Source organism: Electrophorus electricus, chromosome 3, assembly GCF_013358815.1.
Source record: "Electrophorus electricus isolate fEleEle1 chromosome 3, fEleEle1.pri, whole genome shotgun sequence".
Lineage (NCBI taxonomy): Eukaryota > Metazoa > Chordata > Actinopteri > Gymnotiformes > Gymnotidae > Electrophorus > Electrophorus electricus.
Window position 1 is genome coordinate 5,615,362 of NC_049537.1, and position 15,355 is coordinate 5,630,716.

At 38.4% G+C, this 15,355-nt stretch overlaps 2 protein-coding genes across 4 annotated transcripts in view; both read left to right on the plus strand.

Moving 5' to 3' along the window:
* The first annotated feature begins 7,005 nt into the window (after positions 1-7,005).
* Positions 7,006-9,014, plus strand: tmem69 (transmembrane protein 69). 3 transcript variants are annotated; one of them, XM_035524465.1, is made up of 3 exons: positions 7,006-7,046; positions 7,376-7,425; positions 8,017-9,014. In XM_035524465.1, the coding sequence occupies exons 2-3, from the start codon at positions 7,381-7,383 to the stop codon at positions 8,728-8,730; spliced, it is 759 nt and encodes a 252-aa protein (XP_035380358.1). In that variant the 5' UTR covers positions 7,006-7,046; positions 7,376-7,380; the 3' UTR covers positions 8,731-9,014. The 3 variants fall into 3 exon arrangements, with proteins under 3 accessions (XP_035380358.1, XP_026879894.2, XP_035380359.1); XM_027024093.2 differs by lacking the exon at positions 7,006-7,046 and adding an exon at positions 7,053-7,166; XM_035524466.1 differs by lacking the exon at positions 7,006-7,046 and adding an exon at positions 7,177-7,288.
* Positions 9,015-9,645: 631 nt separating this feature from the next.
* Positions 9,646-15,355, plus strand: part of mast2 (microtubule associated serine/threonine kinase 2) — a 101,430-nt gene continuing 95,720 nt past the window's right edge. Inside the window, exon 1 of the mRNA XM_035524152.1 lies at positions 9,646-10,788. Coding sequence (XP_035380045.1) covers positions 10,708-10,788 — 81 coding nt within the window. The 5' untranslated portion in view covers positions 9,646-10,707. The remainder of the gene's footprint in view (positions 10,789-15,355) is intronic.

Below are 15,355 nucleotides of genomic sequence, written 5' to 3' on the forward strand. Positions count from 1 at the left end.
GCGCCGTGTACGCGTCATAACATTTACCCCCGCACGCCGTCCGCGGCCCGACCAGACGATTACTGCATTAGCGTTGCGCAGATGCCACAGTCTACTAACACGGTTAAACGTCTATTTTTATTAATGCTTTACACTGGAATGTTTTTGTTGTGTAGGTCAAATAAATACTTGGATTAGCAGCGTGCTTGGGCTACACACATCTGCAACATGAAACCATATATTTAAGAAAAAAATAAAAACAGAATAGTAAGAATCGCAGCGCTAAAGATAAGGAAAATGTTATTTGTAATGGTAACAAGAACACGAAATTACCTCAGAATTGTTCTATAGCAAAATATTTTAATAGTCTAAAACAGACTTTCAAACCTTTTTATCTGCTACAGGAATTGTGCTGTATTTATTTAATCTACACGCAATCTAGTAATTAAATGGCAGTATTAAAAATAATTAGGGACTACCGTATGGACTCGTTTTATACTTTACCCTGTTGGTTACTGTTTCATGTCAATTATCCTTTACATAAGTAGCTTAGCTACTTAGCTTTTAATAACAGCACAACCTGTCTGTACTGAGTTTGTATTAGATTGAGTTAAACACCTCCCTGTAACACTAGAAAGGATGAAGTTTAAAATAATGATGTCAAATCATTTGGGTGTTAGACCTGTTAAGGTAGACATGTAGTTTGTTGTGATCTGGAGATGGCAACGCTAGTATAGAATGTGTCCATACAAAATTTGATGTTGCGTTACAGAACTGCATATCTTATTCTGCATATCTTATTATACATATCATATCTTATTATTTTATATTTTTAAAGTTTGTACTTATATTTTTGATATTTAAAAATATGTATGTGTATTAGAAAGATAATTACTGGAGTCCTAAAGAGAATATGTAAATTGAATGGCATAGTAAAAAGCAATTTAATGAAGAGATCATATTAAATTTACTTACATGCTATTTTTGTTAGGTTGTCTTTCTTAAGTGTGAGACTGGTGTTTTCTCATTTAAACAATAATGTAAAACAAAGTTTAAAGGCAAACCAATCAGTCAAAAGTGTCATATTCAAGTGTAGATATTCAAAAAGTCAAAAGGTCCTATTTTTCACAGGTTCTCCAAGTAAATTATTATTTTGTAATATTGATGATTTTGCATAAACATATCAAATATTAACAACAACCAGGAAAGTAAGGAAAATTGATAGCTTAAGATCTGGAAAAAGACTCCTAAACAATGAAATTACTATTTACAGTCATTTTGTTGTTTTGTTGCCACTAAAGATGACCTAGTGGTTTGAACTTGCATGGTTTCATGTCCAGGGAAACATGAAATTTTAAATTAACCTCAGGCACCCTACAGGGCCTGATCAAATAGTTGTAGATGTCCTGGTATATCTGGTGTATATGAGTTGATATATTTGCAGAAAATGAAATTTCACATATACTAAGGCTCAAATAAAATATCTGATATCTGTGGCATCAAATAACATCACACTTAAAGATAAATTTGATATTAACTACCCTTTGTCAACATTTGATACTATTCAGGCAGCCTACAGTTCACTTATGTTGCCTTGTTTTGCTTACTGTTTTGTTGTTTCATACCCTAATCTTTATTACTAGTTATTATGACCAGTATATTTGCCCCATTTTGTATATTTGACTGTGTATATAGTTTTATATCTTTCTGTGATTAGCTGTTTCCATGTTTTGTATGTTTATTGTACATATCACACCAGGTGTAAGGTTGGTTGCTGTTTGTGTTCTGTTTGGTTTATTGATATTTTTATGGCCAGACAGGAAAGGGTAGGTCAGTGACTGTCTTTTGTTTCACTGCCCTTTTGTTTTCAGGCAGGTTAGGGAGTTGCTCCTTGTGCAATTAATGTGGGTTTTTTATTTTTGTATGCTGGTCTTCCCTTATCAGCATTGGCCTTACCGAAGTCATTGTGGTGTGTTTACTACTCCTGTCCTCTTCAACATATATATGTTGTATACTTTGCTACAGTCCAATTACAGTCTTCCCAGTTATCCATCCATCACTCTATCCCCTCTGTTACACGCCAACCTAGACTGGTCATAACGCCTTACATTTACATGCGCTAGGTCTCAGTCCTCTTTGAGTGCAATAGTAACATTTGAGCATAAGGGTAAACCACAAAAGCAAATATTTAATCAATAATATGTATTTTTTCTCATAAAGGATTTCTCAGGCCTATTTATTAGCTTTAATTCTACCTACATTGTTGTCAAAACCTGCAAGTCTAGTTGTGTAAAACGTAACATTTTCATATTGACATGAGCCATGTTTTGTCCATTTTCTATTATATAAGATAGAGGTATAAATCTAATATCTAATATTCTCATTGCATGTGAAAAAATGCAGATTTTGTTTTGTTTATGCAACCAGTATCAGTTTATTAACCATCTTAACTAAATTCCCCATTGTTTTTTCGTTTGTGCTTTCCCATGTTTACTTAAAAAATTAGGATTTCATACTCATTTTTCATTTTGTTCACTGTCATTTTACTTGTTTATGAGACGATTCCAGGGAGTAACTTTGGAGTACTGTAAAAGTGTATCGATATTTACAGTATAGTACACAAGGTTTGTCTGAAAACAGGACATTTCATATAGATATCCTCCATCAGCTGTGCATTCAAAGTGCTATATAAATCTACACAGAAATCTCTTATTCACAGAAGTTTTCAGACTGTTTGCTGTGGTGCTCCAAATTGTGCTTAGGTGCATAGTGTGCTTTAAGTATCATTGAGATGTGTGTAGAATTCAGATGGAGTCTAGATGTTGTGATTTGAACTGATTGGACATAGGTTGGAGAGGTACATGCCTGGGTCTATAATGGCCCACAACATACACTGTGGCAAGGCACTGATCAGGGCAAAGATATAAAACAATATCCAAGTGATCCCAGGGCCATTGTGGCCTCAGTAATGTTTAAATTGAAGAAGCATGGCACAAGCTAGAGGTGGCCGTGTGCCCAAATTGGGCATCCAGGTGAGAAGAGCTTTGGTCAGAAAGAGGTAAGAAATAAACCAACAATCATTCTGAGATCCAAAAGTCCAGTACAAAGATGAGAGATCCTGTTGGATGCACAATAATCTATGCAGCACTCCATAACACAACTTTGCTAATATCAGCCAAGAAAAAAAGGTGGTGGCAACATCATGCTATGGGGGTGCTTATCTGTAACAGAGACAGAAATACTGGTAACAATGGAGGGATGGATGCATGCAATCAAATACAAACATATCCTTGAAGAAAACCTCCAGAGCGCACACACACACACACACACACACACACACACACACACACACACACACACACACACACACACACACACACACACACACACACACACACACACACACACACACACACACACCAAGACTGGGGTAACAGTTCAGCTTTCAAAATGACATTTACCAAAAGCATACATCCAAGACAACAACAAGAGATTTTGGGGCAAGTCTCTGAATGTGTTTGAGTGACCCAGACAAAGTGCAGACCATGAATCAGTAGTGGAGGACTCTGAAGATGGCAGTTCAGCCTTATGCACAATACTCCAACTGTTTATTTCTTCCTTCTTCATGTTCCACACAGCTCTAGTATTTATATGGAGTATAGCACATCCAGGTATAAAGATAACTTATTTGGATAATGAAGTTAAGTCTGAAAATGTTGGTTTAAATAGCATCATTTGATAAAATCCTATAGAGTCTCATTATTATGTACACTAAAACTCTTCACAATCCAAGGCTTGCAAAAACTCCACCCTTTCCTCAAAGCTATTAAGGCTTAAGTGCTGATGATAGACCTCTATCTGAAATGGCCCATTTCTCTGGAAACGTTGTGCACTTCAGTACAATTTTTACTATCTCTAGGCTCAATCTTTTACTACAGTACACTGCAGTTTCTACCAGAGATCTTCTTGAGATGCCCAAGTAACAAGTGGCTGGTTCATCGTGTGACCGGGCGAAATGGATCAAGAGCTGCTTGATCGATGATCTCATTAGTTACTGATTAAATACGCATGTTGAGAATGTGCTATTGCTCCGTGGAGTCTTGAGCGGTAGACTCCATGCAGTCAAGGTAGACACAGGTCTTGTAGTAGGTTCATTAATAGAGCCTTATGAGCTTGTACCGAATACCCTGATATTTGTAGAAGGTTCTTTTAGTAGGGCATTAAGATACATTCAATTGCTATATGTATATTTTTTGGAGCTGTAGAGTTGGGTGCAGGTTTCTTTTGCCTGTTTTCTTTTGAGTTAGGGATGTTACGCTGTACTTGCATTTTGTTTTTCTTCTTGTTTAGGGAAGTGAGTTTTCCAGGGTAGTTTAGCACTTTGTTATGTTGGCTTATGTCCACCCTGATGTTATGCTCCTGATTTTGTGATTGTGTACCACAGTACTACACATACCACATTATCTCACTCTTGATGAGCATACACAGCTGATGAAGGACCTCTATCCAAAATGTCCTGTGTGTTTGGAAACTACTTTGTCTACTACACTGAAATCATTGAAAATGTTTACTTCCCTCCCCCCTTCATATATATGTAAAAGTTCTGAACTCTCCTTTGGGCATTCTTTTTTCCTTCAAGCTCAGGTCCTCTACCTGTGTAGTGCTGTTCCCAGGACTGCACTCTTCTGGACGGATCTCTTCTTGGGATCTGCTGGAGCCATTCTTCCAGTTTGGGGATCAAAACCCCTAGTGCTCTGATTCAAGTTCAAGTTTGGTTTATTTGTCACATACATAGTCATACACAGTATAACTCGTAGTGAAATGGTTGAGAGTGCTCTGTCCAAACTGAGGAAAAAGAAAACAGGAGTGCATAGAGGAATATATATTCTATATATGTACAAAAATATATTAACAATGTATGTACAATATATGTATATTATGTTTATATACACAATGTACAATGTATATGGTTGTGTATGTATGTATGTACACAATGTACACAATGTACAGATCCATTTTGTAAAATGACATATTTACAGTTTTTATGTTACATGGTGGTAATTAAATATATATATAGTTATTGAATATATATACAGTTATGTTACATGGTGGTGGTGGTCCCCACAGTTTATCAGTTTCCCTGATTCAGCGCCTGAATGGCCTGTGGGAAGAAGCTCCTCTTCAGTCTCTCTGTCTTGGTCTTCAGGGAGAGAAAGCGCTTCCCTGACCTCAACAGAGAGAAGAGCCTATTGTTGGGATGGGTGGGGTCCTTCACAATCCTCCTGGCCTTGGTCTGGCACCGCTTGTAGTAGATGATCTGCAGGTCAGGAAGTTCCGTGTGAGTGATGTGCTCTGCTGAATGCACCACCCTTTGGAGTGCTTGTCTGTCCTGCTTGGTGCTATTCCCAAACCAGACTGTGATGTTCCCCGTGAGGATGCTCTCGATAGTGCAGGTATAGAAGTTCCGCAGTACCTTGGAGAGCAGTCTGAAGTCTCTTAGGCATCTGAGGTGGTAAAGACGCTGACGAGCCTTCTTTGCCAGGGAGTTGGTATGGCGGGACCAGGACAGGTCCTGTGAGATGTGAACACCAAGGTACCTGAAACTATCTACTCTCTCCACCGTGGTTCCACTGATCCTCACAGGTTGGTAGTGCCGCTCCTGCTTCTTGCTGCAATCCACGATCAGCTCCTTTGTCTTACTGACATTTAGGAGGAGATTATTTTCCTGGCACCAGTTTTCCAGGTGCTTAATCTCCTCCAGGTAGGGCCTCTCATTGTTGTCCGAGATCAGGCCCATGACAACGGTGTCGTCAGTAAACTTGACAATGATGGTGGAGCTGGAAGTGGCTGTGCAGTCGTAGGTGTACAGTGAGTAGAGCAGGGGGCTTAGGACACAACCCTGAGGAGCTCCAGTGCTGAGGGTGAGAATGGATGAGGCACAGTTGCCCACCCATACTGATTGTGGTCTGTCTGTTAGGAAGTCGGAAATCCAGTCGCACAGGGATGTATGCAGTCCTAGATCCTCCAACTTAGTAGTGAGTAGGGAGGGGATGATAGTGTTAAATGCTGAACTGTAGTCGACAAACAGCATTTTAACATAATTACCCCTCCCTTTGTCCAGGTGGGTCAGTGTGGTGTGGAGCAGATGTGCAATTGCATCATCAGTGGAGCGGTTGTGGCGGTATGCAAACTGCAGTTGGTCCATGGAGGCTGGCAGTGAAGATGTGATGAAGTCTCTGACTAGCTTTTCAAAGCACTTTATCACAACTGATGTGAGGGCAACAGGGCGGTGGTCATTGATTACTTCTGGAACCACAGTTGCCTTTACCTTCCACATCTTTTCCAGCTCTTCTCCAGAAACAGTTGAATACAAGATCAATACCGTGGTCATTCCCCACCACCTTCAGGGGTGTATCCCACTTTGACCTTGATACTTCTAGCTTGTACTCGGCACAGATGTTCCTGTATACTATGCCACCCACTTGGTTATGGTGTTTGATGTACACTCTGCCTGCTAACACCTTGTATCTCACTGTTATGTGCTGGAATGTCTCAGGGGCATCTTTGCACAGCCTGCATCTGGAGTCCCAGTCTCTATTGATCTTGTATTCGATTGTTCCTGTACAGCTATGATTAGCACCTCCGTGGTGTCTTTTAATCTGACCATTTCCAGCCATTGGTATGATTTCTCCATATCGGCCACTTCCACTATTTGGCAGTGGTACACACCATGCAGGGACTTATCCTCCTACGAGGGATCCTACTCCTCCTCAGATTTCTGTTGCCTGTGGTACTCACTAAGCACTTCATCACTTGGGACCATCTTCCTGGTGTACTCCTGGATCTTTGATGTTTCATCCTAGATAGTGTGTGTGTGTGTGTGTGTGTGTGTATATATATATATATATATATATATATATATATATATATATATATATATATATATATATATATAGTGTGTCCTAGTCAAAGCTTAAAAGCAAACAAAGGTGTATATATAAAAAAACAACAACCAAGGTTACGGACTCTTATTATGTAGATTTGTTCGCCGTGTTCAAGGACTAAAAGTATGTTGCTTCTTTCTTATCGATAATAGCGATATAGTGGTGCGGATCTTTGAGTGCGATATTCGAGGTGTATGGTTTATATATAAATAGATTTCGACATTGGTGGTCTCTTTATGAAAGGTTGGTGAGTGTGTATGCTGTCATGTGTGCCAGGCTTCATTGTAGGGTGGAGAAATTAGAACACACTGGCTACGCTAAACCGGCCTCTTAGCAAGTGTGGCGTTAGCTAGCCAGCTACTCTGGTACCCTTTTCGGAAATGCAAAACACCTGAACGCATAATCTATCTCTTGTCTATACAGTGATTAATTTTGTTACAATTGTATTTCAGGCAAAATGTTATTGGCTTTGAAACTAAGACACTTCGTTTCCAGCTCGTGGGTAAGTAGCTGAAGTTTTGCGTTTGTTGTATCCAAAAGATACTAGCTAGCTACCATTTTTGCACTGCGAAGCATACACATTCAAATAAATATAATTCCAAACACACGACATTAATTTTTGTGTGTGTGTTGATCAGTACACACAACACAAAGAGATATGATTGGAAGTATTGATACTTTATCAGTCTTCCATCCCTATTCTTTAGCCTTGCGTTGTGTAAAATCTGAATTAGTCAAACACTTTAATTTCGCAGGTGCCATTTTTGTACCTAGTTCGGAATCTGATGATATAATATTTTAATGCATTTCAAGCAGAACTGATTTGAATCTTTGCAATCAATACATTTAGGTAATGCAGACTTTGTTAATTTTTTTTTCCTCCTATCAAATACATGGTATTTCCAGGATGTAATAGTTTAAAGTACAGTTAAGCTGTGCAGATGTGTGAATTCTGCATTGGTGAAATGAGACAAATTTACATATCCATCTGATGTTAGGGTTAGTAAGTTGAAGTACAGCCTACATCTAAATTGTTTCTAGAAAATTCTATTAGTAAAAGAACTTCCTGTTGATGTGTGTACCTTATAAACAGTGTCAGAAATGGAGAAGACTTGAATTTCATCACCTGTCAAAAACGTTTGCCTGGTCAAGCCACCGGACCAGCCGTACCCTGTTCCTTGCAAGGGACTGGGCTGCGCAGCTACCTCCCAGATATGCCCCAGGATCTCTTTTGATGGCCCAGAAATTTCACTGCTCTTTACAAATACAGAAGAAACGACAGCCAGATGAGCAACCCCCACGAGAACTTGACTTGCTTCGCTATGATATGAGGGACCTGAACAAAGGTCCCAAACCAGCACTCTATCTGGGATTTTGTGGTCTTTTACCATTTGTATCAGCTCCTATAATTATGGGCATTACAGGTACATATCTTCCTGAGTTAGCTTATGCTGAAGTTGTGTACGGGGCCTCAGTTGTCTCTTTTTTTGGTGGAGCTCGTTGGGGGTTTGCTTTACCTGAGGGTAGCCCAGCAAAGCCTGATTGGCTAAACCTAGCCAACAGTGCAGTTCCCTCCTTAATAGCTTGGCTGGCCCTCCTTTTTAGCAACAGCATTACACAGTCTGGTATGCTTGTGATCATGGGGCTTGGCATATCACTCCATTATGACCTGGCTCTTCTGCCCACATATCCAAGTTGGTTCAAAGCATTCAGAGCAGTCTTTACTATGGTAGCCTTTTTCTCTATTGTGGGCACTTTGATAATTAAAGAATTGTATCCAGAGAAGAGGTATCTGTCAGAAAAATAAATAATTTGTGATCTTACTGTAAACTAGTAATATGTAAAATCAATGTGGATGAGATGGAAACATTTGTTCTGTATTTGGTACTTGTATAGAAATATTAATTTTTTTTTTTTTTTACCAAATCCATGTGTAATGATTTTGGAGTACTCAATACATATATCATGAAGGGATGGCACATTTTGTACACATTTCTTCAACTCTTGAAATGATTACATGAATGTTGATCATTCAAATGTAACATGGTTTTAAAATACCTCAGTATAATAAACCACATTTTCTTGGATATATTTCCCCTGTGTGTGTAAAATCTTGAGGCTTGTGTAGTGTTCAAAACCAATACTTCTGTTAATTTGTGATGAATGTTTAGCAGTTGGTTACTGGTAGCTCAGTCATGTTTAGATGGTGACACTGGATTTCCTTTCTAAGTCAAGAGACAAGAAGAATAGCACCTAACAAACGGTTCATTAAAGTAATATTTCAGAGTGTGGGGTTTAGCCTACGTATGCATGCGTTTAATTAGTTTCTTTGATTCCATTTTGTAACAAACAATAGTGAAAAAGTTATATATATGTGTGTGTGTACATATATATATATATATATATATGTATGTATGTGTGTGTGTGTGTGTACACACATACTGTATAGTCGTATATACAGTTGTATATACAGTCTATAGTTTGAACAATACATTTAACAAAAGAAAATGAATTGCATGCCCCCACCTATGCACTGCAGGTGGCAGCAAAGACATTTAAATGATTTGCGACGTAACTTACTTGCGCTCAACTTTGTGAGGAAACACGTTCCCAAATCAGCGTACCAATATTTACTCCGCGAGTCATGTTTCCGCAGACCTGATCTCAGATCAGCAGTCTGGGCACAGCCTCGTGACGATCTGTGGAGATTCAGAGGAAGCGGGTAAATTCCTTCGTGAGGGGTAGCAAGAAGCCGAGCAACTCGGCTGGATCTGCCGTCACTTCTCATCTATTTATTAATGTAGATGCAGCACTAAGGCTTGCGAAATGGCTAGGCTAGCTTTGCTAACGTAAGGTCTTGAGATTCAGTACATGATGACAACGACTAGGTTGTGTTCTTTTTTGTTACTTTTCCGTGAGGTGCAGTGTCAGTGAAGCCATCCTAGCCTAGCACGGTTTAGCTGTTGTATGAGCCGTTAATGGAGAGAAACGGCGCGGAAAACAAGGGGACTAATGAGTGAAAAAAATACTTGTGACTGGTGCGTCGTTAAATTGAGTGGCTACGAGAGATATCTAGGTTAGCTTCAAAAAGCTGCAGCGTTATCTTACCTGTAACTACAACAGCCGTGCAAATTGGTCATCAGTTTCAGCGAACCTGCTCTAACGTACTAGCGTTGGCTAGTTAGCGCTAGATATTCAGTATTCATCCTACAAGGTATCAAACCAGACGAAGTTTTTTAGCCGGCTAGCTAGCGAACCGGTGCTTCACTTTACGTTTAGGACACTTGCTTAGTTCTAACCGCTAGCCGATTAGTTAACTAACCTACCTTTCCTCCAAAAGGACTAATGTAATTAATTATCCATTTATAGATGTTGTTAATGTCTAGCTACCAAGATAGGCAAGCTCACCAACCCGAACTGACCGATAACGCTAGCTACTTGTAGCAGCTAGGTTAGCTAGTTAGCTTTAGCTAGTTAAACTAACTAGCTTGGTTAGTTACTAGGAATGACATGTCTAGGTACCGAGCCAAAGTGATTTGGGAGAGTAACGCTGAAAACAGTTTTCGTAAACTTGCGTTAGTTGATTATACATTTCCTCTCTTGCTGTGGTCCTCAAAGCGAGGAGAGGTTTCCTCAATGGATTACAGCGTTGTAAATGCGGCTGGGTGCACGTCAGACTATGTCAAGCTAGCTTGAAGACTACATAAACCGCCAATAAATCGGCCTCGCGATTAACGTTATCTGATTGTTAGTTGGCCAACCCGCCCTTGTTTGTTGCTATACGATGAAGAGAACAGAGAACAAAAATAAAAGAAAACTGTGCAGCACTGATCAACAGCCAAGCGGAGCAGAAGGAAAAGATGGGGTGAGTGCATGAGTAAATGACTGAGAGCACCTAGAAAGCCAACTTGTGTTATGACTCGGCACAGGTATCCTGCATAACAATTGCGCTCCGTGGGTTTGGTTCTTAGTTCACATAGATGCGTTAAATAGCATAAACCCTATTTTGGCGTTACCTGCTTTCTCTTTATTGGCAATTAGTTGCAAAAACTGTACTGTTGACTGGATTATATGAATGGGACAATCAAGATTGAATTCAGAATTAATGCTTTGTTGTATAAATGATTGATTGATATAGTGGTCGAGTAAAGAGTAAGTCGAGTTGAATACGCATACCTAAATCTACGATTCTGTGCATTTTTGACAGGTTTGGGCTGAGATTGAATTTACACAGCTGAAAAAATTGCCACTAAATATCTTTGTGACACAACCTTCTTACCTTGGCGGCCTATTCAGTAGTCCGTATATTCTTTATGCGGCAAGATCAAAGGGCTCACGTTTTATAGCATGGTAAATATGACAGCATAAAGTGTTTTTCAAATACATATGCATGTTTTTTTTATCTAGACTTTGGTGATGTCTCATAATTGACACATTGCTGTCTTTATGCTTGAGTATTTGTTGCAGTAGTTCGGTGGATTTTGCTCTCACTGCTTGCTTGTTCTGGAAAAAAGCCAGTATGTACCATTCTTCTTCAATATATGAAAGAATATGGATTCTTTGCAAGACTGCAAATTTGATGAGTTTGAACTGGTCTCTATGTTGAGATGCCTTTTCCTGATCATGACTGTCATTTAGCCTTTGGAGTTACTGCATTGTGTGTTTACATTCTGATTGTGTACGTTGTAGGAGATTAATTGCCAAAGGGTGTGCACAGACCATTATGCATGCTTTCTTGGTGCATGTCATGGGCATTCTGATCTGCTGTTTACAGAAAAGGTCATAAAGGCAGTGACAGTAGTAAGGTGTGTTTGTGGTTGGTTGTGGTGAACTGGGTCATAGCTAACCACAAATGGTTGTTGACATACAACAGCAACTCGCAGAGATGAGCTAGGGAATACCAAACCACCAAACACAAATAGTTTGACTCATACAAACTTGTGAAAGTCAAGTTCATCCAGTAGGAGAAGGCATTCTTAAAGGACATTCCTCATTTTTGGCTTAGCTTTTTGAAAAATTCTGCTTTGTGAATGATGTGTGCTCTAAGCTCTGATTCCTGAAACATGACTTAACAAATAGGCTAGTTGTTTGCATTGCATAATTTTGCACTAATTTTGGCCAAAACTAGACCAAAGTGTAGCAGTAGTGTAACTTCTAACTGTTTTGGAGGACATTCTCGCACTGTATGATTTAACATCATGGGGCATAAGTAACTAACGAGTTCGTCCTATTTATATCTTGGTATTCATATTGATCAGTCACTATTCTCTAGATATACTGACAAAGTGTTCAAAACTGATCATTAACATTTTAATTTTCTTTGGTAGCTTCAGAATTCTAGTCTTGTTTCTAAATTCTTTAAAAATTTCTCTGTTTGTCATCTCTTACTAATGTAATTTTAAACACCACCTGACCAAAAAAATGAAATGTATTTAACCCAATTGCTTAAATATAAATTTTGTTGTGACTGGGATGTAATTATTTTTATAAAATTTCCACATTGAATGCACTGGACTTTATTACTTTTTTTTTACTAGAAGTCCAATTGTTGGCTTCCTGGTAGAGAAACACCATCAGAATATAAAAGCGTAAGCATGTAGTGTTTGTGTTTAATATGGCACTGAAATTTTCAGCTTTCTGTTCTTGCAAGAATGCTTCTGTAGCACATTTGCTGTGTGACAGCAGGGTTGGCTATGCTCTGTATTGCCATGCTAGTCAATATTAATCTTAACACTATATGCAAGATCTGTGTATTTATTATTTATCTTTAATGATTAACTTCCTAATTCATGATTATAATTAATATTTAGAATTAGATGTAGACTTAGATAGTGTACAAAGTTTATATAAAGGTGGTTAGATATATTTATTTTATGCATTGCCTGAATATTTGACAGCTAGGTCATCTGATCATGGAACCTTTTTTTGAGAAAGTGTTCACTACGGAGCTTTTTTGTCTATAGAAACTGCTCGGTCTTCATGTCAGTCTTTGTATAAAAAGGTGTAGGTAATCACAGCACACAGCAGATTTACGATAAACATGCATGCGCTTAGTAACAAAAAACACCTTAACCATATGATGTATCTGTAAGAGAAATTGCTCTGAAAAGCTTTGTTATTGCCTCATTTTACTTATTCCTTGTGAGAAGCCGTGTATGCAGATTTTTGCGTGCACTGATTTTTATTCTGATTTTTGTCCTTGTACAACTATCATCACCATCATGATGTACATTTTGATAGGAAAACAGAAAATAGTAGCACCTCTCTTTTTTAACCTAGAGGCAAACATTGATGCATAAGCAGACGGGCATAATTCTGCATTCTTCAGCTGGCCACGTAGTACATTTGGCCTGTGTTCGCTTGTGGAATAGACTGATGGAGCTGACCACTAAGAATTAAGCTTTATTTGGTTAAGTTCCTTGCATCTGTGTTTAGTTAGCTAAATACAATGTAATGTTTTTCTGACCTGCTACTTCTATAACAGATGGGCCTTTCATCATATGTTTTATGTAGTTTGACTGTACTTGAGACAAGAACTCTCTCTTAATTTATAGAAGGTTTTGTTATGTAAAGGTGAAAAAGTTTACAGCATATTGTTGACCTAGCTAAATGATGGTTTCCCTTATGGCATGTGAGCTGTCACTGTATCATAGTTAATATGTAACATTGATTCAGTGAACCTATAATCAGAGTTAACATTCTTTTGTAATCAAGAAATAGCCTAGCTCCTTTCAGTTTTAGTAATCTACTGCATCACTGGTTCATTATTCACCAACCATTTTTCACCACCAGTTGATATGGTTTATATTTTCGAGAGTGCCTTTACCATTCTGCCTTCCATGCTACTGCTGCTGTTCATTAGGGAACATTAGATTATTTATTAACGTAATTTCTTCCACATCATGCCAAAAAAGTAAATCTTTAACTGTGATTGTTTGTGTGGGAGAGTAACTTTTTATTGAGCCTTAGTGGGGAATTAAAGCAGTTTTTTTTTTTCTACATGAAAGTATTGTTTAATCCTTGTGAACATTTCATTATAGCTCTGTTTTAAAGCACAGCAATGATCATAAAAATAACCTTGTCATAGATTTTTAACCAGCCTTGTGTTCATTACAGTGACTGACACCATAATCTGCCACTACATTATGTGAATGTATGTGGTTCTTTAGATTCTTAATAAAGCATTAATTAAGTGTAGAAAGTGTTGCTCCATACAACACTTTTTCACACCAATCAGCCCAAATAGCATTTAGCTTATGAACATAGAATCCACCCATTATTTTATCATGCATACTTTTTATTCGCTGAATTTGCATCATTTTGTTGCGTCAGCACCCTAATAACCTGTTAATCTACAGAATGAAGCATGTTTCATGGAATACTCAGTACTGACAGCACAGACCAAATGTGGTGAAGTAATCATAGAAACATCTGGAGTTTTAAACTCCTTATTTTTTTATTGAAAGAGTTGGATATAGCTGCTTTAGCATATCTGTGATTTGCTGATGTTTTGTACTGTATCCTGCAAGTCTTGTGTGGCTGCAGGATGTCAGTGCTACTATTATGACAGGCCTGAGGGTTTGTGCTGGCGGGGGTTTGGGCTAACAGCTGGAGTAATGAAAGAAATGGTAGTTCAGAAAAGTGTGAGGAATGCAACATGCATGAACTTGTGTGCTCTTATTATTTATGAAAACAATCGTGGCTTTAGTGTAGTTTGAAGTATACCTTCAATATGTTTGCTAATTTAGTGAAGGAAGAATTTTTTTTAAATAAAAGGAAATTTACAAATTAAGCGTGAAAAACATTTAGGTGCAGCTTACAAGGCAGTTTGCTTGCAGTGACTATTGCAGTTGTAACTAAGCAAAGTTTGAACCAAGGCCATGATTTGATTGTTCAGGCACACGTTTGCTACGTTGGGATAATCATGTGTATACTTTTGTTTCTGCACTACTTCTGTAATTGTACCTTGTGTTGTAGCGTCAGGACTGCTCCTTCAAAGGGCTAGATTAGAGAGTAACTGTTGGCTGACTGCAGTGTGAGTGGCTAAATTGAAAAACATCCTGCCTCCTTTGTTTTTCATCTGAGCTCAAGGTCTCAACACACTCCTCCAATCGCAGGTAACTCAGTGATGACAACTGTAGAAGCTGCAATGCTGAGAGTGCTTGCTTATTGTTTTGTCCAAAACTAATGACAACATATATTTAACATGCACAAGGCACTTTCATAATGGACAAGTAGCAGTATGTGAGGTCCAATCTAGATTTTTTTTCTTTCCTTTGGTGTATCTGCAGATAGTCTATCAATCATTTGTCCTGAGAGAAACAGTGCTGGAAATTACTCAGTAGGACTAATGACTGCTTTACCCATGGAACACTGCAAAGCACCAGATGTCTATGGAAGGGCTGTAAGTCAATACTGTAAAATCAGAAAGG

Excerpts from the sequence above, each read along its gene's own strand:
- tmem69 (XM_027024093.2), top strand. Across the intron at positions 7,426-8,016 it reads ACTTCGTTTCCAGCTCGTGG|TGTCAGAAATGGAGAAGACT; the intron begins GTAAGTAGCTGA and ends CCTTATAAACAG.